The sequence below is a fragment of the Dama dama genome, chromosome 25 (assembly GCF_033118175.1).
Source record: "Dama dama isolate Ldn47 chromosome 25, ASM3311817v1, whole genome shotgun sequence".
NCBI classification, from domain to species: Eukaryota; Metazoa; Chordata; class Mammalia; order Artiodactyla; family Cervidae; genus Dama; species Dama dama.
In genome coordinates, this window is record NC_083705.1 from 24,869,988 (window position 1) to 24,894,024 (window position 24,037).

At 36.0% G+C, this 24,037-nt stretch overlaps 1 protein-coding gene across 2 annotated transcripts in view; it reads right to left on the bottom strand.

Moving 5' to 3' along the window:
• IPO11 (importin 11) overlaps nt 1-24,037 on the bottom strand; it is a 196,323-nt gene that overhangs the window by 29,923 nt on the left and 142,363 nt on the right. Inside the window, exon 28 of one of the 2 annotated variants that reach the window (XM_061129709.1) lies at nt 816-911. In XM_061129709.1, coding sequence (XP_060985692.1) covers nt 816-911 — 96 coding nt within the window. Of the gene's footprint in view, nt 1-815; nt 912-12,024; nt 12,184-24,037 lie in introns of those variants that run through there. The other variant, XM_061129710.1, reaches the window with a different exon arrangement.

Below are 24,037 nucleotides of genomic sequence, written 5' to 3' on the forward strand. Positions count from 1 at the left end.
TATTACAGTACTACACGATCTGTGCTTGGTTGAATCCACAGATACAGAATTTCAGACATAGGGGGTCAACTGTAAAGTCATATCTGGAGTTTCAACTGTGAAGCGGGTTGGTGCCCCAAATCCCTATCCGCCCTGTACAAGGATCAACTGAAATTTTAGTACTCTCTTTTGGAACTGGCCAAGAACCATGTGACCCTCTACTATCTTAGAGGTGCCAGTGATGCTTCAATCAGTCAAAAACAAATATAGGATGCTAATCCACTCCCCTTTTTCTCCATAACTTGCCTGAAGGGCAAGGGAACACTGTTAGTGGAAAAAAAAAAAAAACACATTCAAAATATTTTGAAAGATAAGATCAGGCGTATTCAGGGTGGTATGCCTAGTGCGATGGGGTAGGAGGTGGGAGGGGGGTTCAACAACATATGTATACCTGTGGCTGACTCATGTTGATGTATGTAGAAAACAACACAATATTGTAAAGCAATTATCCTTCAATTAAAAATAAATTAATTTAAAAATCTTAAAAAGGGAATTTATATGACAAAATACACTTGCAATATTTTTTAAAACCTAATGTCAAGACATAAAACGATTGACTAGACCAAAGAACCCCAATTCAAAATTTCACTATAAAAAAATTTAGCTTATCTCAAGATGAAACAATATTACAAGCAAAATAACAAAAAAGTTTTCTTTTATAAAGACAAAATTTAAAAGCTGCCATATGATGCTTATATGGTTATGATAAAGAAAAATAATGTAGAGTATAATTAATTACTGAAGTTCAAGTGCAATTAATTAAATGATACACCTACTCTTTATAAGTTCCCGTTTCAGGATCTTCGGTCATGACGTCATGTAGGCCCTCCACTGAGATGTTTATAATACCACAGAATTTATCCTGGATAACACTAGAATACAAGAAGAGCAAAACATGTTGAAATGGATTATTTCGACAGATAATTGCTTTTTTCCCTCCTAATTATCCTCTTGAACATGAAGATAAATTTTAGTGTGAAAGTATAAATGAAACTTTCAAAATATATTTCTTAAAGCAGAAATTGTACTTTGCATATTACATTAAAATTTTCTTTCACTAGATTACCAGTATGCTTAAATACTTACGTGGATAGATTAGATGGGAAAGAAATACTTTAACATTCTTTATTATAATAGTCTTACGTTAATGTTATAACTAAAAAGATAAAGGTACAAAATGTTGAAGCCATAGACTGTGAAAAAATATCTGTAAAACCAACATCTGATGAAGATCCTGGCTCTGAAAACTCAGACAACAAATAACTCAATTTAAAAACGGGGCAAAAATTTGAAGATACTTCCCCATGTAAGACATACAGATGGCATATGAGCACTTGAGAAAATGCTCAATATCATTCATTAGTCACCAAAGAAATGCAAATTAAAACTGTAATGAGATTTTAATAAAAAGTAAAATGATGAAGACTAACAATACCAAGTGCTGGCAAGAGTGAGAAACAACAGGGCCTCTCATAGAGTCCAATAAGAATACACATCCATTTTGGAAAGAACATTCACAATTTTTATAAAGTTAAATATTCCATACATGTAAGCAACCTCATTCCTAGGTATTTACCCAAGACCAAAAAAGTATTCTCAGAACTGTATGTGAATATTTATAGTAGCTTTATTCATAATCCCAAACTACAAATAAATGATCCGAATGTCCACCAACTAACAAATGGATAAACTGTGGGTCACTTGTCCAACAGAACAATCAGCAATAGAAGGAAACAAACTAGGGATACATGCAACAAGATGGAAAAAAAAAAATCTCAAAAAACATTATGCTAAGAAAAACAGATTTGAAAGGCTATATACTGCATGACTTCATTTATGTATGTGACTTTCTGGAAAGGCAAAATTACTTAATCAGTGGTTGTCAGGCAAAGGGACCACAAGGGAACTTTTGGGGTGATGGTTACATACTGTACCTTTTTTTTTTCTTCCATACTGTACCTTGAGTGAGGTACTGTTATATACTGTGTATATCTGTCAAAACTGTATGCTTATGAGGTTTTACTCTATGTGAACTATACCTTAATAAGCCTGACTTTAAAAAAGGAGAAGTATATAACCATCCACTGGTACACAAAATTATGCTATTTGAATTTTAAAATAATTTAAAATTTTAAATTATTCAACTCTTTTCTCCAGAGAACTCATAGTATCATTCCCGCATGGGACATATCATGTTTCTTAAACTGCATTAATAAACATAATTAAGTTTTAAAATATTCAGTAAAGTAGTTCCCAAAGTCAACACAGTTTGGGTAATGTTCCTGCCTTTGTAAAGTCAAAATCATTTGCCTGTACTCTCAAGTGTGATCAGATTTTAGAGAACTAAATCAACAGATCGGCAAAATAATAAAAAGTTGATATCATTGATACATTTTAATGTGTATATAAACAGCCTATTGAAATAGTATATATTTTTGATATCACTATATATCCTTCACCTAAGAACTAAAAAACCTCTCTCCACTCCGCCAGGCCACCCCTCTAGGTCATACAACTGATTCACACTGTTGTACACCAGAAGCTAACACAACTCTAAAGCAGTTATGGGCTTCCCAGGCGGTGCTAGTGGTAAAGAACCTGCCTTCTAGTGCAGGAGACGTAAGAAACGTGGGTTCAATCCCTGGGTCGGGAAGATCCCCTGGAGAAGGAAACAGCAACCCACTGCAGTATCTTTGCCTGGAGAATTCCATGGAGAGAGGATCCTGGCAGGCTACAGGCCATGGGGTCACAAAGAACCGGACACAACTGAAGTGACTTAGCATACAGCACAAAGCAGTTCCACTCAAATTTTAAAAAACTAATAAAGTGAAGAAAAAAAAAAAAAACTAAAAAAAAAAATCTCTAAAGAAACACACAGTCTGCCTTATGTGGTTCAGTGAGAAACATCTTAGAAAAAGGTATTGGAGCCAGTAGGCACATGAAAAGATGCTCAACACTGCTAATTACTAGAGAAATGCAGATCAAAACTACAAAGAGGTATCCCCTCATACCAGTCAGAACGGCCATCATCAAAAAGTGTACAAATAAGAAATGCTGGAGAGGATGTAGAAGAAAAGGAACCCTCCCACACTGTTGGTGGGAATGTAACTTGGTGCATCCACTATAGAGAACAGTGTGAATGTTTCCTAAAAGTTGGAAAATGGAGTTAACTCTATGATCCAGCAATCCCACTCTGGGCATAAATCCAGAAAAGATGAAAACTCTAATTCAAAAAAACACAAGCTCCACAAAGTTCAAAGCAACATAATTTACATTAGCCAAGACAAGGAAACAATTAAATATCCATCTGCAGATGAATGGATAAAGAAGATGAGGTTTATATACACGCATACACATATACACACATTGGGATACTACTCAGGCATAAAAAGGAATGAAATAATACCACTTGTAGCAACATGGATGGACTGAGAGATTATCTTATTAAGTGAAGTAAGCTAAACAGAGAAAGACAAATATTATATCACTTAATATGTGAAATCTAAAAAAATTATACAAAATAACTTATTTATGAAACAAATAGACTCAAAGACATAGGAAACAAACTTATGGATACCGAAGAGGGAAGGTGGGGTAGGATAAATAAGGAACTTGGGATTAAGAGATATATACTAGTATATACGAAGTAGATTATCAAGAAGGACCTACTGTATAGCATAGGAAACTATATTCAGTATCTTTTCAAAATCTACAATGGAGAAGAATCTGAAAAATACAACACACACACACACGCACACACTTGTGGGCTTCCCAGGTGGCTCAGTGGTAAAGAATCTGCCTGTTAATGCAGGAGACTCGGGTTCTATTTCTGGCTTGGGAAAATCCCTTGGAGAAGGAAACAACAACCCACTCCAGTATTACTGCCTGGAAAATCACATGGTCAGAGGAGCCTGATGGGCTGCAGTCCATGGGGGTCATAAAAAGAGTCAGACATAACTTGACCACTAAAACAACAATAAATCATACTGATCATTGCTGGAGCTACCAGCATGGGCACACGTTTCTGAGGAGAGGGTAAGAAGACATATCTTTGCCATAATTAGAAAATAACACAGTTCTACATAGTCAGATAGTGCAATTCAGATATGCACATTTATGGAATGAGCTGAAAACAGATTACGATAATCAAACTGCAACATGGACAAGATAAACTTTTGAATGCACATTTATTGCCAAAAGCAGTAACTTCACCCCTTTCTCATAAATGAGGAGACTGTTTAGCTGACACTGTTGGAATCAGAATAAAGCTTGAACAGTTCTGACAGAAATCTAATGGGTTTAGGAACCTGAAGTTTACAGAAAGCCAAAATGTAGAATTAGTGAATGACTGACAAAAAGAAGTGTCAAAATCTGCCAGAAGATGGGATAAGGATATTCCCAGAAGCAGACTGGACACAAGCCAGAGGATACAGGTCCAACCTCTACCCTGCCTGCACACAGCAGTCAGAAGAAAGACTTGTCCTGGCCCGTGGCTTACTCAGGCTTAGAGAAGTCAGTCAAGTGACCATCGGGATTCACTCCCTTTCTTCCCTCCCCTGCCTGCAGATGAATTTCTAGCTCTACCAAGAGAAGTTTGGACAGACGCCTGTCTTGTAGGGGTAAAGAACTGAGGTGAGGCAACCTCAGTCAGTCTGTCGTTTTTTTTTCACTAAAATGTGACCCATGTTGCACAGAAAAGGACACAAGAGGCAGAGATCTAGCTGGGGGAAAGTGAAAAGTGAAAGTGAAGTCGTTCTGTCGTGTCTGACTCTTTGCGACCCCATGTACCGCAGTCTACCAGGTTTCTCCGTCCATGGGATTTTCCAGGCATGAGTACCAGAGTGGGTTCATTTCCTTCTCCAGGGAATCTTCCCGACCCAGGGATCAAACCCTGGTCTCTCACATTGCAAGCAGACGCTTTACCCTCTGAGCCACCAGGGGAGGGGAGGGTTAATTCCAGTAGACAAAAGGAAACCATGCTCACTCTGGAGTATCTATTAGGTACCAGAGGGAGTGAGGCTTGGATTTCAAGAGGGAAAATGACTATGGTCCACAGTAGAAAGGTATGTAATTTGGCTTTGAATGAAAAGAGTTGATTCTAGAAAAGGAGAAGTACAGAAGAAAAAGATTCTGTGCAATATTTGTATGTGTGAGTGTGCTCAGTCGTGTCCCAGTCTTTGCGATCCCATGGACTGCAGCCTGCCAGGCTCCTCTGTCCATGGGATTTCCAGGTAAGAATACTGAAGTGGCTTGTCATGCCCTCCTCCAGAGGATCTTCCCAATCCAGGGATCAAATCCTCGTCTTTTGCATTAGCAGGCAGAGTCGTCACCACTAGTGCCACCTGGGAAGCCCACATTTAGGGATCAGTAAAAGGAGAAGTTATGTATCTTCAGAGCATTCAAATTCAAAAAAGCACTCAGAAGGACGCAACTCAATTATCATTCATTAAGCAGTTTGGGAAAAGAACCCCAAAATAATGGGGTAACAAAAAAGCCAGAAGGGGCTTGTACTTTCCTGGCATACAGAACAGATATTTAAAGAAAAGAAGCACTATGAAGTTATAGTTTCTTTTTCTCCTTTTTGAAGTATTACAGAAATGTTCCCTCCAAACGTGTAAAATGTAACACTTTAAAAAGAATCATTTAAAGTAAAAATTTTATACAGTATTCTATACGAAGTTTTGAATATCAGGCATTTGCTTTCCTTTTTATTCACACAATTCTCTCTCAATGCTGTTATAAATTAAGAATCTTGTTGTCTGTAATATACAATCTTTCTGAATTACATGCTTTAAAATGTAATTGGACATCTAAAATGGAAACAATCAAAGGAGCTGTAAACCAGGAATCAAACAGCAATGGGTTTGGGAGAAGAGAGAGAAGGAGAAAAGTCATTGTACTTAGATAATCTTATATACATTATTTCTTTAAACACAACAAGCCAAGAACTAGGTATTATACTATTTTTGTTTATGAAAAAAGCTGTTTTTTCTTTTCTATGTGCTACATACTGGACTTATGAGTATAACACATCATTGGAATTCTCAGTGTATCATCTCCTAATAGTAGTCTTCTCGTGTAAATCCATTCGAACCTAGTGTCAGGTATAATGCAGAGAAGTAAAAAGTAGCCAGAGAAGACCATGTACTTTTAGAAATTTTAATTTTCTGAAACCAGTGCATACCACAAGTGGCAGTTCACATTAGCTAGAACACAGCCATCTAGTGCCCCTGAAAGAATTAGCCAAACTCCATGCTAGTCTATACAACTGTGCTTGGATATCCATGGATGCTCAAGTCCCTTATACTCTAAAATGATATAGTACATGACGTCTTCTGTATCCATGGATATGGAAACTGAGGTTTTCTACAGCACAATAGAAAAAACAACATTCAGGAGTTTACAAACAAACAAAAAAACCCTGATAGCTGATTATTAAAGCCAAAATTTTATCTTAGTGTAGTCCCATGAGCAGACTTCAGAAGACTGGCTTACTGAGTATTAAAAGCAGGTGGATTTACACCCGGATATCAACTAACTTGGGCTTCCCAAGTGGAAAGTGAAAAGTGAAAATGTTAGTCACTCAGTCATGTCCGACTCTGTGACCCCACGGACTGTAGCCCACCAGGCTTCTCTGTCCATGGAATTCTCCAGGCAAGAACACCAGAATCAGTAGCCACTCCCTTCTCCAGGGGATCTTCCCAACCCAGGGATTGAACCCGAGCCTCTCAAACTGAAGACAGATTCTTTACCATCTGAGTCACCAGGGAAGAATCTGCCTGCCAATGCAGGAGACACAAGAGATACGAGTCTAATCCCTGGGCCAGGAAGATCCCCTGGAGTCCCTTAGGGTAACATTATGCATCATGTGAATACATAACAAATAATCATGGGAATTTATGATCCCCAAAGCTCAAAAACTGCCCTCCCTTGTTTTACAAACAATATTATTTTTCCTTATTTCTTTTTTCAATTACAAGTATGGGTAACTAAGTTACAGATAACATATTACAACTGATTCAATCTACACCAGACATGAGGCAGAAAACAGAACAGAAAGTCACTGTATTGAATGAAACCTGTGTCTAAAACATTCACCTTAGATAATGCAAAGAATGTTTAACATCAAGGATGAAAAGACAGTAAAATTAAAACTGAAGGGCAGGAAGTATAAGTAATCTTCCTTTTCACTTATCACATTTTTCTTATTGTACACATTTGGTTGATACATTAATATATTTGCACAGACCAGAGTACTATCTACATTACAGACAGAAAGCGGGCCTTTTTAAACATCTGCTTGTTTTGTATGTATGTGTGTATACACATTATATATATATATATATATACACACACACACACACACGCACAAACATTAAATAAATAGGTGAGAACATGAAAATTTTTACTCAGTAGGTAAAGATCACCTGATCATTGAAAACAATTCCACTTTTTAGTAAACTTTCTTTTTTTAGTCAAATGCACAGGAGTGAAACTACAGCTCTTAATCTTGGTATTTCCTAGACATATGACATTTTGAGGTTACTGTCTGGGTATATAAAAGTACCTGCAGAATATGTGAATTGCAGAAACTTCATGGAAAGTGATTTTTTTTCCCTTACTGTTGAAAATTGTGCACAATACTAAAAAAAAAAAAAAAAAATCCTTCTTTCTTGTGTTTTTCACCCAACTTAAAAAAATCATGGTAGCTTAAAACTATTTCTGTCCATTTGTATCACTACACACTCAACGACAGGTGTTCAGAAAACAAAATACCCCTAAAAAGATAATGCAAAATTCTTAATCCCAAAGGCACAAATCATAAAAAAATTCTAATATTCATCTGGTTACCCAAACAATAAGTAACAGACTAAATGTGAACAGGACTCTAGTTTCTTTTCACTTGTCCAACTTTTATTAGTAATTTTCTAGTGAGCACTTCACACTTCTAGTTTTTAAATTAACTGATTCATCAGCATAGATCATGTGTCTCAAATAACTTCTCAATGTGATGAATTTACATACTTAACATTACATCTTTATCCCCTTGGGCCCTGGAGAAAAACAGGTATTCAGGAACACATTTACAAGAACACAAAATTTTAAATTACCTGTTCTGAACAGTTCTACAACCTAAAGTTAATGATTTAAGTTTTTCATAGTAGCAAGCACAAGAAAGAAACCAGAACTTTAGTCACTTTAAAATTTTCTCTGCTCTAACTAGATCACAACTTGTACACTGCACCTAATAATATTTGAACTCACATTAAATCCTAAGTTAGAGGGTGGATGAATTTAGGGTAATTTAAGAAAATAAATACGTTTTTAAGCACTAAAAGTCACAACCAAATAAAATATTCTCTAAAGTGTACTTTTCTGCTTATATTTACAAGTCTAAGTAAAGAACAGTTTATTGAAAAAAAAAAAAAAGGAAAAAGCCCTGATATGTCGGTTTTATTCCAGAATTCCTACCACACCAGAAGCTATACATTTACACTAAAATCAGGTCCCCCCTCCTCTATTTTCCAGGACCTAGGCTGAAAATATTTCTGTCACTTAAATGGAAACATACATCTTTCTACACAGTTAATTCTCTTCATGGTCACGTGAAAAGTGACCATTGACAAATGTTAGCAAGGAAATAGGATAAAAAAAAATCATGTGGACATTCACTAAGTTATTTAAAAATAAAAGTTTATACCCAACAATTATCCTTACAAAGTCTTTCATATTATAAACCATTCTCCCATTGTGTGTGTGTGTGCTCAGCAGTGTCTGACCCCATGGACTGCAGCCCTCCAGGTCCTCTGTCCATGGAATTTTCCAGGCAAGAATATTTGCTACTCCAGGGGACCGTCCCAACCCAGTGACCAAACCCACGTCTCTTGCATCTCCTGCACTGGTAGGCAGGTTTTTTATACCACTAGTGCCACCTGGGAAGCTCATGTTATAAGCCATTCTCCCAATTAACTTTTTTTAATGAGTACAGAGAGGTGGGGGCGGAAAACAAGTCATTTTCTTTAAGAAAATAAGAAATAACTACAATGATCTGTGTGTAGTGGGATGGGCAGAAACTGCCATGTTACATGATTTTCAACAGGAAGACTATGCTTTAAGAAATACTGTTCAATGAAGATATACTAAAGTTCCATAAAAAGGAGATGATCAATGACTGGTAAAGAACCATTTGGAAAAGACATTAGGGTGAAAAAACCTAACCAACACTTGTTTTCAATGCTTATAGGAATCACCTGACAAACTGGTTCTCGTGTTTTTCTTTTTTTTTAAGTAATATAAAAGAATTGAATAGATTTGATAATTATGGGGTTGGACGCATGACCTTACCATCAAAAATATTTTTAAAAACTATACTTGAGATGGTGTAATACTGAAAAAAGCGGGCCCATTATCTTGTTAATAGTGCTCCCTAACTGTGAAGTCATGAACAATTTAGATAATAATGATACAACTGATTCATATCCCTCCCCACCCACCTATGGCCCCATCAGTAGGTACAGTAACACAAAAGAAAAATACAAGTTTTAATTAGAAATGAAACAGGCCTTCTAAAGAGAAAAAAAAATTATTATTATTTTGTGGGTGATGCATATAAACAAAGCCTAACTGGTAAAGAGAACAACCTTCTCTTTGGTTTCACCTACCCCATTCTCTTTACTCCTAGTCCAGAGCAGCACGACACATTACAAGTCCATGCATATGTTTTTCGGTCTGGCCTAGTAACAGAATATAAGCCAAGAAGTGGGAAGAACAAGAAGTGCAACAGGATGGGGGGAGTACATCTGCAGTCAACTTGGTGGGTAGGAAGACCTAACATCAAAGCTGATTTTCAGAGCCTTGGAAAAGGTTTCCAGGCTTCCCCCACTCTCCCGCCCCCTCCCCCTGCCATTTTCACAACCCTTAAAAACAAACATGACAAATTTTGCTGTTTCTGTTGCGGTGTGGGTAAGATAATGGAGTAAAAATGTCCTAATTACATATGGGTCCCCCTCTACCTTAAAGCTTAAACACTTGGCTATCTCTATAATCCTCAAGTTTAAGAATAGTCCACATATATGTTACATTTGAATGTTCTATTTCTTGACCTAAGTGGTGACTCAAACAGGTCTATTTTGTTCTGCATGTGGTTTATAAATGAACAGAAGTTTTCTAAAATGTTGCCTGTAATCTTAAAACAAATATTTTCCAAAAACCTAACGTACGATTTATCCCCCATCTGTCACTCCTCAGCCAATCACCAAGGCACCTTGCAAAGTAGCTCTAGAATTCCTCCATCCTCTCTGCCAATACCCTGGTCCAGGCCTCCAGCATCTCTCCCCTGGATTAATGATTCATATTAATCCTGGTTCTAGTCTTGTTATTTCCAGAAACAGTGCACTTCAGTTTGTATTTGCCAAATGCTAAATATTTAAAAGAAGCACTGAATGTGTCACCAAACAATAGCATTTCTACTTTTACCATTGCTTAAGATCCTTCCATGGCCCCCTGCTGCCCCGGGGAAAAACATGAAATTATAACATCCTTCATCATCTGATTTTTCTCTCTAGCTGCAGATCTCAATACCATTCACAACTCCAGATGGAGTGAATTTTAGTTCCTGAAAGCAGTATTCTATTTCTTCAACCCTTCTGATATAATGTTATCTCTACCTACTACTCAGCTCTCTTCACTAGGCTAATGTCTACCTATTCTTTGCAAGCCAGTTTCAGTGTCCCTCTTCTTACAAAGCCTTCTCTCATCTCCATGTATGTTACAGAAAACAGTACCTCCAAGTGCGGTAGTAACCATACTGCACAGTAACCCCATGTGTCCTCCTCAACATCGCAAGCTCTACCAAAAACAGGAACCATGCCCGTGTTGTTCACAAGTATAACCCTAGCACCCAGGCAGCAGGATAGAAAAAAATTAAAAGCATGCACTTGGAAGTTGGGACAGTTTCTTAACTCACTCTGCTTAGGTTTTCCTATTTGTAAAATGAAGATATTATTACCTTTAGGCTTTTTAAGGATTCAGTGTGATATGTAAAATATTTAACATAGTGCTTGGTACACAGAAATGTTAGCTATTATTATTACTTAATATAGTGCCTATCAAAGATAATATTTACAGAATGAATACAGTATTCACAAATTATTAAAAACCTGTATTTATTAATACTAAGCTCACAGGAATCATTATATACCCAAATAAAGTCTATAATTCTATAAGGATGTTTCAGTTTTATTCATGTCCATGACACTGAGGTTTTCTTACAGCCCATTATTTAATTGAATTATAAGGCAGAATGTTCAAAGAGAATGACCTGTGCCTCACTTTCAGGAACAATTTGTTTATGAAGTTGAATCTGCTCCAAACCAGGGCTTTCTACAGAATTTGGGGAAGTGTTACAAATTGAAGCTGTTACATTATACCTTGCTGACTGATAAAAGCTGTAGTATTCAAGTCTATTTTCCCCTGAGTTTTCTGGCGCCTTTAGTTTTTGTTTAAATTGAACAACTTTGTAGATCAAAAAAACAATTAAAACACAGGCTAAAATAAAAAAAGCTAGCAAAATGTCAAAAGCCTCATTCAGCTTTTCAACTTCTTGGGTACAGATCGGAGACGCTTTCCCTGATACTGAAGCAGCATCAATCGGTAGAGCACTGTGTTTTTCCAAGTTCAAGTCAGCAGGAGAAGTACGCTGTATCTGCACAGGTAACATCGCCGTGGTCTGTAACGGATTACCAAAGGTATTCTCTTGAAAAAATCTACTGGCAGGTGAAGCACGAATTCGTTCCCCAAAAGTAACGCTCTCAGTGTTTTCCAAATATTTCCCATTTGTGGTTATTTTATGCCAGGCCATCATTAACGTAGTGGTCTTGTGGTAAATATGAAGAGATTTTATAGCCCAAGTTCTGGATACATTTGCAGAAGATGTAACACAATTTGTAAAGTCAGTCCATTTAACATAATGCAACGCTCTGCCACGCATGGATGGGGGATTCTGACAAAAGATGTTTAGAGTAATGGCTGAAGATGCTAACCAGTCGCGAAGACCCAATAGTTTGCAGTTACATTCCCAAGGATTAGAATTTGCCTGAAGATGAATCAATGAAGACAATGGCTTAAGGACCCTTGGATGTAAGTCTGTAAGATTATTAAATGACAGGTTAAGAATCTTCAAAGATGCTCCCATGTTTTCAAATGTATTATTATCAATGCTGATTATTCTGTTTCTGTCTAACCTAAGGTAAATTAAATTCTTTAACAAGCTAAATGTGTCAGAATTTAAATTTTCTAAATCATTATGACTTAAGATCAAATGTTTAAGGTTACTAATTCCACTAAATCCATCCCTAGTAACATTTTTAATTCTTGAATTTTTCAGGAGGAGATATTCCAAATTGACAAGTGCTTTAAATGCAAAGGGCTGTATTGTTTCAATATGGTTATGAGACAAAGAAAGTCTTTTAAGACTCTTAAGTACTTCAAAAGCATTTGATGGTACTTTTGTTAAATTATTACCTTCTAGATACAAACAATCCAGGTTTCCAAGGTGTTGAAAGCCTGAGTCTGATATTCTCAAAATTTTATTGTTTGACAAATCAAGTATCCGGAGAGCAATCATACCAACAAAGGTACCACTCCCGAGGACAGTGAGACGATTTCTTTGCAGATTTAAGTACTGAACTGAAACTAAATCATGAAACACTCCTCTTGGAACAAAAGATACTTGATTAGACTGTAGATATAAATTACGAAGATTGAAAAGTCCCTCAAATATTCCAGGATCCAAGCGTTTTATAAAATTATTATTCAGGTACAGAAAATACAGATGCCTCAAATGAACAAAAGCTTTTGGATATACATACACAATGCTAGAATTATCTAAATGCAACGCTACAAGTGAATGAAGTCCAGTTAATTCACTTCCATTTATATGAGAAATATTATTTCCAGTCAGATACAGAAAAACGGTACTTTCAGGGAAATTCTTAGGAATACTTGAAAGGCCTAAGTTACGGCAGTTAATTTGTCTCCCAGTGCAGAGCTGGCAAACAGACGAACATCCAAGAATCTCTTTATGGAATAATAATACAAGATAACAGGTAACAAGTAGAAACAGTCGTAGGCAAGGCAGAGAAAAACGTACTCCACACATAGCCCTGTTCTTGGTTTCTCTGTTCATATCAAAATTGGCTACAAAAAGAAAAGGTAAAACTTTAAATCATCAAAAAGTTCTTTAACTGAAAGCTTTATAGTACTAGAAATTCTACACCCTATTTTATTTTATTAAGATTAGCCATAACACTAAATATCATAAATCATACAACAGTGATAGCATAAAATAATAAGTTTGAAACACATTCTAGAATTATTAGCACCTCTAGGCCATTAACTCACTGTCTAACAAAATGATAATCAAATTTAATGAACTGCAAAATAAAATGTTTGCTAAGTTAACCTAAAATATTATAACTGACTATAACAAAATTGACAAATGATGATGCGGAGATAAAGATCTTGGGTATAAATATGCCCTTCATCAACTTTAAGTCTACTATCAATTAAGCAACATAATTTTTGAAAACACAAATTCAGTACAGAACAATTAAACTCTCTTTAAACTATGGATTTTTACAAATCAAATTATTTCTTGTTTCAGTTGAAAGTTCATATTTAAATAAATAATCTTACCAAGAACAGGAAATTCATATTATTAACACTCGGCTGATTCAAGCAGAAGTTTTCTTTCTAAATCTGAAGAACGACATTTCTAGGCTGCGTTTCTTTTGTGGCACTGTTGACCTCCACCCCTCCACCTTTTTTTTTTTTTTAAAGTCACAATTTGCTCAGGAAACACCACTCTTCACATTAGTTCCTCCACACTCACTGTGTAAAACACAGGTTGCCATGGATACAGGAAACTAAGAGACAGGAAGTCACGTTATCTGTGTTTCAAAAGTTTGCGAAAAGGAAATCTCAGGAACTTATTTTTTCAGAATGCAGTTAATTTGAGTTTTCCCAATGCACAAACCTAAATATTTCATCTTTAAAATAAGTATTTTTAAAAATATGTATTATTTAAATATTCAGAATGAACAAACTTCTGTATACATCAACTACAAATAGCTATCAAAAGGAAAAAAGTTGAAATAAGATATAAATAGAGTAATGTAACTTCTGTGAATTTTTTAAAAGTACCAAATATTTATATTTCTATTATTCTGAGTATACAGTAGAGATTTTAATTTTGTTTTATTCCTTAAAAAAAATAGGTAGCAAAACAAGTAATTTAGAATGATGAACATACAGGCTGTTCCTCTGTGCTCTCCTTTTTTGATTAAAAAAAAAAAACTGGCACATAGAAAGTACTGAATACCACCAATAAATACCTTAATACATTAAGCTATATGCCTTGAGCTGGAAAATGATAATTTGTATACCAAATCACTGACAAAGGTAATCTTTGATGAAAGAGACCTTTTAATGACTTTTCATTATATATACATCTCAATTAGTCTGAATTTTTTATAAAACACATCTGTGCATAATGCAATCCTTTAAAGTAAGGATTTAAAGCACTGACTATACACCATATATATTATGTACTGTTTAGTCATTAATTTTCCAAAAATGTGACTGCTTAGGCTTTCTAATTCTGACTTATTAACATTACCAATACCCTGACAGTGTGATTAAAACATCAGTAGTAATATGTATAGTTGTATACTATAACTCCCTTCTGATACTAAAGCAGCTTTTTCACATCAAGACAATTACCTCAGATAATAATATGAATTATTCCCATATTAATATTTTGTATAACCCAGTATTTTTTTTACAATAAAAAATCAGAAGTGTACTCTAGAGACAATCTTTATCAAAATGATTTACAAATCTCACAACTACCTTTTCTGGCTTCTATTGTTATTACTATTTCATAGTTACAGAAATTAGAAAACAGCAACCAAAAACCTAAATGACAGGGAAATGACATGAATCAGAGGTAAAGATGAAACAAGAGCTAGGTTTTTCAAGTTCATTTTTTTCATATTTTGAATAACATATAGGATTTTTTTCAATTATGTCACGTAACTTAAAGAATTATGGTGGGGTTTAGGACATACGACCACAAGATACAGCACCCTGGCATACTGATACTTTCAGCTGAAGGGGACTGAGCATACAGCATAAGCAGGAAGTTCTCCCTCTCTGATCTCCCCAGCCACAACCCCATACTCCTTGCCCTTGTCCCCTGAAACAAGTCATTAAACCCTAGAGTGAGAAATGCCCTCCCTATATCTCCAAAGATAAGAGGACTCAGAAGAACCCAAACAAATAGGACTTGCAAATCTCCCCCTGGTTTACTATGCATACTCATCTCATTCCCTTCACCCTAGATATCTTCCCAAGACTGCACCAAAGCTGGTGTAAAAATACACAGGTTTAACGGTTTCTGTGGGTCTTCATTTCCTCAAGAAGACTCTCATGATATGTAAAAGTGAAAGTGTTAGTCGCTCAGTCATGTCCAACTCTTTGCAACCCCATGGACTGTAGCCCAGCAGGCTCCTTTGTCCATGAGGATTCTCCAGGCATGAATGCTGGATGGGTTGCCATTCCCTTCTCCAGGGGATCTTCCCGATTCAGGGATCGAAGCTAGGTCTCCTGTTTCTTCTGCATTGCAGGCAGATTTCTTTCCAGTCTGAGCCACCAGGGAAGACCAGCTCTCTCCCAGAATGTTCCTCATTTGGGGTTTGTCTGATATTTCCTCATGGTTAGATCCAGGTTAATCTTCCCTGGTTGGAATATTACATAAGTGATACGTTCTTGAAATATCACATCTAGCAGTACATAGTGTCCACCTGCTTCTCATTCATGATGTTAATGCTGAAGGATGCTAAGAGTCAGATATGACTTAGCAACTGAACAACAACCACCCACTTCCCTAGTTGGCCAGTGGTGAAGACTCTGCGCTTCCACTGCAGGAGGTGTGGGTGCGATCCCTGGTAAGGGAACTAAGATCCTGCATGCCACATGGTGTGCCCCACCCAAAACTGAAAAACCATTCAGTTCATCAGTGTTTTGTTTTTTCTTTTTAAGTGTCATTTAAAAGTCACAAGTATTCAGGAACTTCCCTAAGCCAGGAGATAGAAGACATAAGTAGTTGTTTTTCTAAGAAGCCAGGTTGAACTGAACAATAATGTGTAAACTGAATGCACAGCATGGTGCCCTAACACATGAAAGAAACTTCAAAAATATTGCTGAATGTCTGTTGTATCAGTATCACAGGCTTGACATGAGATAGGAAGGTAGGGGCACTTTAGTTCTGCTATATGTTTCAAGGGTACAATGAATTTGTATGAAACCAAAATGGACTATTTCCATTCAAATTCTAAGGTGGATAGAAACACTTCAAAATATCTCCAAAGGTGCCAAACTACTGGGTGGGGAGAGACATTGGGTTTTCAAAGGACTGGTCAGAAGAACAACCTGACATTCAGCTTTGAAAAGTTTTATAAATGATAATAAATTTTTTTAATCATCAAGCCCAGGTATTAATAATCTCCCTCTTTTTCCACAAAACTACTCAGTGAAAATGCAATTATGGCACCAAACTGTTCATCTCCCTAAACCATCTTGTCTACACCTCCCAGCTTCTGTTACTGAAAGATACACGCGCACAGTCTAATCAAAAAATAAACCACGAAAAGCTGCATCACAGAGGGGTTGTTCCTCATAGACTGAAATGATCTGAACCAATCTGATGTAACCTAATATGTTCCTCTTTCTGTCACTGTATCTTTTCTCATTCTTATCTCCATAGACAAACGTGCCCCTAATACCTCAAACTCTTGCCAGAATATCCACATCAAGATCTAGCGTCTTCATACACAGGTCAGATGCCAAGTACAAAGCTTCCGCTGCCACAAAGTACACAAAATTTACCTTTCAAACTCTGCTGGCATGTGGTGTTAACACTTACCTTGCGCTTTTCAAATATCCTGGTACCAGCTACCATCCCTTCAAGTTTACCACTCTTTTACATACTCCCCAAACTAGAACTGTCATCTTCCCTCATAGCTCAGTTGCTAAAGAATCTGCATGAAAGGCAGGAGACCCAGGTTGGATTCCTGGGTTGGGAAGATCCCCTGCAGAAGGAAATGGCAACCCATTCCAGTATTCTCGCCTGGAGAATCCCATGGACAGAGGAGCCTGGCAGGCTAGAGTCCATGGGGTCACAAAGAGTCTGACATGACATAGCGACTAACCCACCACTTAATTAGAACTATGAATTTCTCAATGGTAATGTCTATGCCTAAAAGCCCTGTGTATTCACATAATACTTAGTTAATACAGTTTTTTATATACATATTTACAATATATATTTTAATGCAATAACATAATTCAAGCCAAATTCACCAACTGCATATTTTTTTAAAAGCTGATATAACTGTGATTACAATAACATGAATACCTCTGCTGTTTCCCAAACCCATATAATCACTGCAATTATCTGCATAAAACTCACTATTGGACCACTCCCAAGACCTAACCAAACAAATATATTAACACAGGGGGAAAATGCTGTAGCAGTGGTAACATATTTCTGTGATTCTCTTAAGACCCTGCAGCATTGCACTATATTTTAATCACAGGGAAATTTAGACAAGTTATTTCAAATTAAAACAAACTAGGATGATTACAACAATCACAAAGGTAAAAAAAAAATATGTCTATTAAGGAGTAAAATTCCCAAAGACACTAGTAATTACTGTAATTTCCTCTCCATTTTTTTCCCCTGTAGTTCTTGAGACAATCAAAAGCAACTGCAAAAGAACTACATTGACATTAAAATCTCTCTGATAAGTATAAAGTAAAAGCAAACAGTTTTAAAAGTAGGCATTCTGTTCAAAACAAGGACCAAAATCTGTTGGTCCTAATCTATGTGACTATCAACCACAGGAGATTTCTTTTTCTGTCTGGGCACAGCAAACTTTTCAGCTTTCTCTTCCTCTCTGCCCATGGAAATGGAGCAGAGGAAAAGGCTGCATTTTTTGGACCTAAAGTGTTTGGGATCCAGAATTCACAAAGCCGGCTTTTTTTAGTATAGTATTACCAAATTTCCTTTGATTTCTCTAAATTATCAACGTGTAACATTCCTTATAAATAACACTCTTATTAGACAAAAACATCAAACAAAACCACCACTGGAGAAAAACAACTCAGTGTCTATGCATTGACTGACTTTAAATTCGGCTGGAATAACAGAAAGACTGGCAAGATACCAGAAATTCAACTCCCACAGAACAACAGATTACTTACTACTTATACAGGGCCTCTATAAAAATGGCAATACTATGCAGCAGCACCAATCTGATAATGAAAAAATGATACTAACTGAAGAACAAGCTGCTTTTGGGAGAATATATCAGTTTTTCTAAACATAAAACATATGGGTTTCTTTTTTTCCATACAGAATGAAATGTAATCTAGTAACTGTAGCAATAACAGCAAGTAATATCAATTGAGTCCTTTATATCTAACATATAGAAGCAAGTAACATTATACAAAAAAAAAACTAATAATAACCAATGAGTTTTGAATTATCTCACTTAACCTTTACCAAAGGATGTCTACAAAAGAGATACTATTAACCTCATTTTAAAAATGAAGAAACAAATGTAAAGAATTTAAATAGCTTGACCAGAATCACAATTAAAAGGTAACAGAAACTTGGGAGTAAGATTCTCAAAACACTAAGGTATATATTTAATGATGATTTTCAGGAACCCCCAAATTAGCACATAGTAATCATAGCCTTGACTAGATGGACCTTTGTTGGCAAAGTAATGTCTCTGCTTTTTAATATGCTGTCTAGGTTGGTCATAACTTTCCTTCCAAGGAGTAAGCGTCTTTTAATTTCATGGCTGCAATCACCATCTGCAGTGATTTTGGAGCCCAAAAAAATAAAGTCTGACACTGTTTCCACTGTTTCCCCATCTATTTCCCATGAAGTGATGGGACTGGATGCCATGATCTTAGTTTTCTGAATGTTGAGCTTTAAGCCAATTTTTTCACTCTCTTCTTTCACTTTCATCAAGAGGTTTTTTAGTTCCTCTTCATTTTCTGCCATTAGGGTGGTGTCATCTGCTTATCTGAGATTATTGATATTTCTCCTGGCAATCTTGATTCCAGCTTGTGCTTCATCTAGCCCAGTGTTTCTCATGATGTACTCTGCATATGAGTTAAATAAGCACGGTGACAATATACGGCCTTGACGTACTCCTTTTCCTATTTGGAACCAATCTGTTGTTCCATGTCCAATTCTAACTGTTGCTTCCTGACCGTCCTGTCAAGGCTATGGTTTTTCCAGCGGTCAGGTATGGATATGAGAGTTGGACTGTGAAGAAAGCTGAGCGCTGAAGAATTGATGCTTTTGAACTGTGGTGTTGGAGAAGACTCTTGAGAGTCCCTTGGACTGCAAGGAGATCCAACCAGTCCATCCTAAAGGAGATCAGTCCTGGGTGTTCATTGGAAGGACTGATACTGAAGCTGAAACTCCAATACTTTGGCCACCTCATTGGAAAAGACCCTGATGCTGGGAGGGATTGGGGTCAGGAGGAGAAGGGGACGACAGAGGATGAGATGGCTGGATGGCATCACCGACTCAATGGACATGTGTTTGAGTAAACTCCGGGAGTTGGTGATGGACAGGGAGGGCTGGCGTGCTGCGATTCACGAGGTCGCAGAGTCGGACACGACTGAGCGACTGATCTGAAATGAACTGAATCAATCAATTGTCAAAAGATGTTGTGTCAAGCAAGCTGCCCAAAGGTAAGTAATGGTATAGCAGAACTCTTTTAAAAAGGTTCCTACTACAATTAGATACCACTTCATACCAACCAGTATGGCTATAATCAAAAAGAAAGAATAATACGTGCTGCTAAGGGTATGCAGAAACTAGAATCCTTATACAATGCTGGTGGAAATATAAAATGATATAGCTAACTTGAAAACAGCCTGATAGTTCCTTAAAAAGTTAAACAGACTTGCCATACAACCCAAGAATACCCAAGAGAAATGATAAGTACCTACACAAAAACTTGTATGCAAATAATAGCACCATCATTCACAATAGCCAAAAGGTAGAAACAGCTCACACGTCCATCATTTGATGACTGGAGAAACAAAATGTGGTATATTCATACAGAAGACTATTATTTAGCAACAAAAAGAAAACAGTGATACCTGTCACAACGTGTAAACCTTGAAAATATGCTAATTTAAAGAAGTCAGTCACAAAAGACCACATACTGATTCCATTTGTAGGAAATGTCCAGAATAGGCAAACCTCTATAGAGACAGAAAGTAGATTAGTGGTTGGCTGGGGAAAGGAATGAGTGGTAAGGATTGCTGAAGAATGCATGGCTCCTGAAACTTTTGCAACTTGTTTTAAGTCACTGGATATGTCCCAGTGTCTCCTAGTTTATAGTCTGTGGGAACTTGACTAGAATTTGTGTCCTACTATTGTGTGAAAATTGAATAAATTTAATTATGTTGAATTGGTTCATGGTGATTTTCAGGTCTACTATATCCCTGCACTTCTCTGCATATTCATTCTAATAATTTTTGAGAGTCTGATATTGAAATTCCAACTAAAAATTTTAATTTATAAAAAAAAATTATATAATGGAACTATCTGTAACTGTGTTCTGTATTTTCCAAGTCTCCTGTAAACGTGTTATCATACTTTCATAATTTAAAAAATAAAGAGAAAAATACTTAAGAAAAAGAGTACATGGTTCCTTTGGAAATGACAAAATGCTCTAAAATTGATTGTGGTGATGGATGCACAACTCCATGGATATACTAAAAACTACTGAATTGTACACTTTAAATGGGTGAACTGAATTATAGCCTAATAAGCTGTTACCACACACACACACACACACAAGATGCTTCTAAGACATTTTTCTTGTGAAAGATGTGGAAAAAAAAAAGATTGAGAACTAATTTTTACTGTAGAAAACCCACTAAACTATTAGGTTAAGAATTTACTGATAAAAGAAAATACTATAAAATGCTAAATAAGAATGCATGACATAGAAGTTAAAATGCATCCTATTTTAAAGGACGAAAATAAAATTTTGTCACATTAAATACCCACTTAGGAATGGTCAGTTTAAACCAAACACAGTTCTGGTAAAACAACACATCCAAAATTAAAAAAATTTTAAACTGCCATTTATTTAACTATATTTAAACATTACTTTGTCAACAAAGGTCCGTCTAGTCAAGGCTATGGTTTTTCCAGTAGTTATGTATGGATGTGAGAGTTGGACTATAAAGAAAGCTGAGCGCCAAAGAATTGATACTTTTTGAACTGTGGTGTTGGAAAAGACTCTTGAAAATCCCTTGGACTGCAAGGAGATCCAACCAGTCCATCCTAAAGGAAATCAGTCCTGGGTATTCATTGGAAGGACTGATGTTGAAGCTGAAACTCCAATCATTTGGCCACCTGATGCGAAGAGCTGACTCATTTGAAAAGACCCTGATGTTGGGAAGGATTGAAGAAAGGAGGAGAAGGGGATCACAGAGGATGAGATGGTTAGGTGGCATCACCAACACAATGGACATGAGTTTGGGTAAACTCCAGGAGTTGGTGATGGACAGGGAGGCCTAGCGTGCTGCAGTTCATGGGGTCGCAGAGAGTAGGACACGTCGACTGAGTGACTGAAGTGAACTGAAACTATACCAAAGTATTACTCTTTGGAACCTGTCATCTTGATTCTACTACCTTGTTTTAAAAGTTGTAAACTAGTTTAGAAAATTATATTAGAAAATTTGTACAGAATAATAAATTTCCAAATACTGATATTTTATTTATACTATTCTTGAGATAAAAGAGAACTATGGAGAGATACTAAGTGACCAATCCAAGCATGTCTAGTAAATCTGATACCCAGAGGACTTTATTATAAGGCAACTTTTCCTGGAAAGCAAGCCATCATACCTAAAAACCCTGTTGCTTTGTCAATCTTTTTTTGAATTATTCAACTAGCTTAAGAAAACCATTCTCCATGGGTGACTTTCTTAAATCTTAAAAAAAAAAAAAAAACTAAATTCTTAAAACATTTCATCTCAGAGAACACTTACACACATCTGAAATTCTTAGAACTACATTATAAAAATAAATCTATGAAGTTAAGAGAATGAATGAATTGCTATTTCAGAGAATAGAGCCAAAGGAAAGTTTGATTACTCTCATTTTCATCTATGAAAAAAGGTTTTATTTAATCTATGTCTTTGGACAAAAACTTTGGAAAACTTTAGAAGAGCTGTATGTAAATAATGTTATTTTCATATAAAAATTAGCAGAAGAATATATTACTGCCTTTGTGCATAAATAATATAGACTTTAAGAAATAGAAAAATTCAAACTTGGAATCACTCCAGTTATAAAACAAAAAGGACACAAGATAGTTGTACCACACAACTAACAAAAAAAAGATTGTACTATATTCAGAAGGTGACCAAGAAGATATACTAAAAATGCCTAAAAGATACACTAAAAGACAAAGGCAAAGACAAAATTATATATTTTTAAGTTAGTAACAGTGCAGAAAGAATACTACAAAAGGTCATTAAGCTGAAGGTGATATACCTTTGACATATGTGGTTAACATATTTTTAATGAATTAATGAACAGTTTTATAAATACTCAATATACTGAAAATGTCCTGAATTTAAGATTACAGGTACACAAAAATACTTAAGCTTTTAGAACTTATACTGCAGGAAATGGATGAATGGTTGAGAGAGAGGAAGCAAGGGATAAAACAAGAACAGCTAACTTCATTTATCTAGACTGTGTGACCTTAATATGTAAACTCATTTAATCTTTATAATACTCTAATCAGGAAGATACTATTAATATCCTCATTTCAAAACAAGGTAACTTAGGCACAGGAAGTTATTTGGCCATGGTCATTAGTGACCAGTGGCACTAGAATTTGAGTGTGGTCCTAAAGCCTACAGTCTTTGTCAGAGATCTGAATTAGAGGTAGTGGATCATGGTAAAAGATAGCTTAAATAGCTTCCCAGACAGTCATTCTTCAAATCAGCGGTTCTACCAGCATCTAGTGGGTAAAGGCCACAGATGCTGCTAAAAAGCCTAAAATGCACAGCACAGCCCCAGTATCAAACAATCATCTGGGCCCAAACAGTCAAAAGTACTGTGGTTGAGAAACCCTGCTTTAGAAAAGTGTTATTTCTTGCATGTGGAAATCCGTTATAATAAAGAAGAAAATAACATTTCCCAATGTAGCCTGATTCAAAATATCATCATCAACACATTATTCGCTAGATCTCCTTATTTCAGGCAAAGGAAATGTTACACTGCAAAGCCTAAAAGAAACACAGGAAGAAGAAATTACTATTATATGGGAGATTAACCAGAAAATATCACTGGGGACATGAAAGAGGGAAAATTTTCCTCAAACTCCATCAGCTATGCAGTTTTAAGTACTGGGCTGAAAATTTTTCTATACAGAAAAACTCAAAGGAACTTTTTGGTCAACCCAATAGAAGAAAGGTTATAACGGGAAATGGTAAGACTGCTGACACTGTCAACATCCCCTTCTACTAAAGCACTTGAACCTAAATTTTCCAAAGCTATGTCATGGGCCAATGATAATGTGGCAAATTTTTAGAGCAATTAAGTTGTTTTGTTTGTTTTTCAAATGGACACATTTCCTGTATCTATCAACGCTTCTTTACTCACTAATCCATCAAGGAGTATAAAGTTAAATGTTTTAAAATTCAATTACCACATTATTTTAAGACTTTCTAGGTACCCGTAAAATGATATGAATTCACAACCACTCAGCAGACTTTTCAATACTTCATTTTAAAAACAAAAATAAGATCTGATTTTCCTATTCAGAAAGCTATTTCCTCACAATTTTTAATTTCTTTTTTATATTTTTAAAATTTA